This window comes from Trypanosoma equiperdum (genome assembly GCF_001457755.1).
Source record: "Trypanosoma equiperdum strain OVI genome assembly, contig: ctg_1707, whole genome shotgun sequence".
Classification (NCBI taxonomy): Eukaryota; Euglenozoa; class Kinetoplastea; order Trypanosomatida; family Trypanosomatidae; genus Trypanosoma; species Trypanosoma equiperdum.
In genome coordinates, this window is record NW_027123735.1 from 3563 (window position 1) to 6441 (window position 2879).

At 41.6% G+C, this 2879-nt stretch overlaps 1 protein-coding gene and 1 pseudogene across 2 annotated transcripts; both read right to left on the reverse strand.

Moving 5' to 3' along the window:
• Positions 1 to 503: 503 nt before the first annotated feature.
• TEOVI_000812400 (Trypanosomal VSG domain containing protein, putative) lies at positions 504 to 1586 on the reverse strand (the record flags this gene model as incomplete). The annotated part of the gene is made up of 1 exon (XM_067222806.1): positions 504 to 1586. The coding sequence occupies one exon, from the start codon at positions 1584 to 1586 to the stop codon at positions 504 to 506; it is 1083 nt and encodes a 360-aa protein (XP_067078907.1).
• A 380-nt stretch (positions 1587 to 1966) lies between these two features.
• Positions 1967 to 2549, reverse strand: TEOVI_000812500:pseudogene (annotated as a pseudogene). Its single transcript is given in 2 exon segments — positions 1967 to 2530; positions 2532 to 2549. Coding segments are annotated over 2 exon segments (582 nt in total).
• Positions 2550 to 2879: the final 330 nt, after the last annotated feature.

A 2879-nucleotide genomic window follows, 5' to 3' on the forward strand; every position in this document is an offset into this window, starting at 1 on the left:
TTTCATTATCACTATTACTGTAACACCAACTCCTAAAATCCGTAAAATAAACAAAATGAGAAAAATTATAATATATCTCATTTTTATACACTATCATTGTACTGTTTTATACCCTTATTCTACCATTACCTAAAATTACCAAAATTTTAAACTCTCAATAATTTGCGTATTTTCATCAAAATATTCTAAAACATATTAAACTTGAGGAAACTACTAAATTTCATAAAACTGAGCGAAAATCAAATATATACTACAAAACCCACAAAAGAAGCGGCCATGAGAGCCAATTTCTTATTTACAAGGGGACTGGAGGAGCTGCACTCCGGCTTGTAAAGCTTACCAGTACCATCAACACAATCAATCCAACCACAGAATTTAGCTTTTCCAGCTGGGACCGGACCCAATGCTGCTTCGCATTCCGGTTTAGTAGCAAAATCTGAGCACTTCCTTCCTTTCACATTTGGTGTCTCTTCTGTTCCTGCTGCTGTGGTTTCTGATCCTTGTTAAGGTTCGCATTCCTTTGTTTGTTTGTTGCAGTTGCAGAGGTCTGGTGGGCAGTCTGCAGCGGTGGAGTTTTTTGTCTTGCAGTTGTTGTGCTGCTCATTCTTTGTATCAGTGTCTGTCTTCTTGGTTTGCGCTATTGCTGTGGTTGTTGGGGTAGGCCTTTTGAACTCGCGGGATACTGTGTTACGCAGCTCCTTTAGCGCTCTGGCAGCCTCGTCTCGTGTGTGTTCGTGTTGTTTCCGTTTTTGTGCTAAAGTTAGCGCCTGTTGCATCGCCTGTACCCATTTTATGCTGGCATAACCTGCGTTTGCTTCATCGTATCGGGCTGTGTAGTCGATGCACGCTGAATTTCTGCTTCCGCAGTCTGTCCCCGTCTTGGTCGTCCCGAGCACCATTTTTATCGTTGGACCTACTTTCTGCCCTGTGCCCAGTCTTGACGCGAAATGGGTTAGTGCTAGTTGGAGGTCGATTGCAGGGTCACCTGCGGTTGTCGGCTTGCCGCATAGTTCTTTTAGTTTGCTTACGGCTTTGGCTACAAACGCTGTCGTCGCGGCGGTCAGTTCGGCGACGGCAGACCCTGTGCATTCGTCGCCGCCGCTCGTGTGGCAGAGGCATAGGAGATCATGCATTACTCCCTTTCCGTTTTGCGCTGTGGCACAGGTCGACTCTTTGTTGCCACCACCCGCCGTGTCCTTGCAGTCCATCGTCGGCCCTTGCCGCTCGATATCCTGGCCGCATAGAGTTCCTGCTATCATCTCCTTTATTGCAGCGCTTATTGTCGTTTGACCTTCTGTGCCTTCTGTTGTTGCTTGCCTGTGGAGCAATACGGCTTCTTCAGCTGTAGCGTTTAGAAAAGGTTGGAGCGCTATTGCCTTGGCTTTGTCATTGGCCTCCGGTTGCTCTTTGGCCCAGCCTTTGCTGGGGTCCTTTGTCGCCGTTCTGGCGTTTTCCCAAGCTTGCCAGCTTCCTTCCCAGTTAATTTTGCTTTTGAGGTTGGGATGTTTGTCTATGAATTTGTGCCAGCCCGCCTCCTCCGGTGGTTTGTCAAACAGGGCCTTCCATTCATCGCTTGCTACTGACATGTTTTAGTTTTGTATGTCTGTTAGATATGTGCCAAAATCGGGTGTCTTTTCTGTTGTTTCTGCTAGGCCTCTTGCAGCGTTGTACACGTTGCACAGGGCTAGGAAATCCGGGTGAGCAGCGCCAGTGGTCGCGTCCGTGCGGGACGAACAATAATAAAGAAGTATTGCTAGTACTGAGAACTTTATTAGCATTGTATGTTGTTTGTTTATTGTCTACAGATGGACCCAGAAATACTTTGCTGTCGTGAATTTTGCGTCATATCCCATATTAGACGATATAAAATGAGAGTTAAGGTGCATTTTTTTTGCTTAAGAGCATCTTTATAGCGGGGTTAGCTACGTCTGAGGATGGATGACTGTTAGAACTCAGCTGATGCTCATTACAATTTTCTCGCTTTAAGTAACTTCCCATCTTTAAAGGGTAAATTACAAATTCTATCATATTCAAAATCCCATTTACCTCCATCAATCGCATAAGTTAGAATTCCTATTAAATCTTTCGTCCTCATATGCTTAATTTCAAAATCTATATACAAACTACAATTTTTTTACAGTAAAATTGGCTTTTTCCCCTATGCAAATTGCTGACAAAGAAAATGAATAAATTGCGCTCGTCCAATTTCGCCACTATTTGGAATAAAAAATATACTCTCTCAATAATCTAACTCACTCATTCCCCTCCTCAAAGAAAATTTCTGTCCAACAGCTTCTTCCTGTGTAAAACTACAAAAAAGCAAAGATTTGTAAATACTCTGCTCTGACTACTACTCCTCACTTCCTTTTAGTAACTCTTCAAATGCATATTCAAACCTTTTAACTGCCCAAACTCTGGCTATCAAACCTCCACTACTAAGATAGGGGTTTCCACTAGGAGGTGATTTTATTAAATGAGATAATTTTTTATCCTCTTCCTTTCTATATCCAACATTAAAAAACCAATAACAATCTCTCTACATGCTCTTTGAAAACATCCTCTTCACTGATATTTTTTCACTTTCTGCATTATTCTGCATAACATATTCTACAGCTTTACAATACTTATAAAGGTCGGATATTATAACATCAGATCTATCCAAATTAATTACAATATCCTCATCACTTGCATTCTTTATTCCTAAAAATTCCATAACCCATCTAGGCCTTTCAACATGTCTATACAAACCTCTTTTTGCAATTGTAATAATCTCAATATGAGCCTACACCATTCTTTAGTTGCATGCGCTTGAACTACAATCACAAATACTCTGTGCTTCTTAGGATCATTCTCTGTTATAATTGTTTTTTAATTTGTTA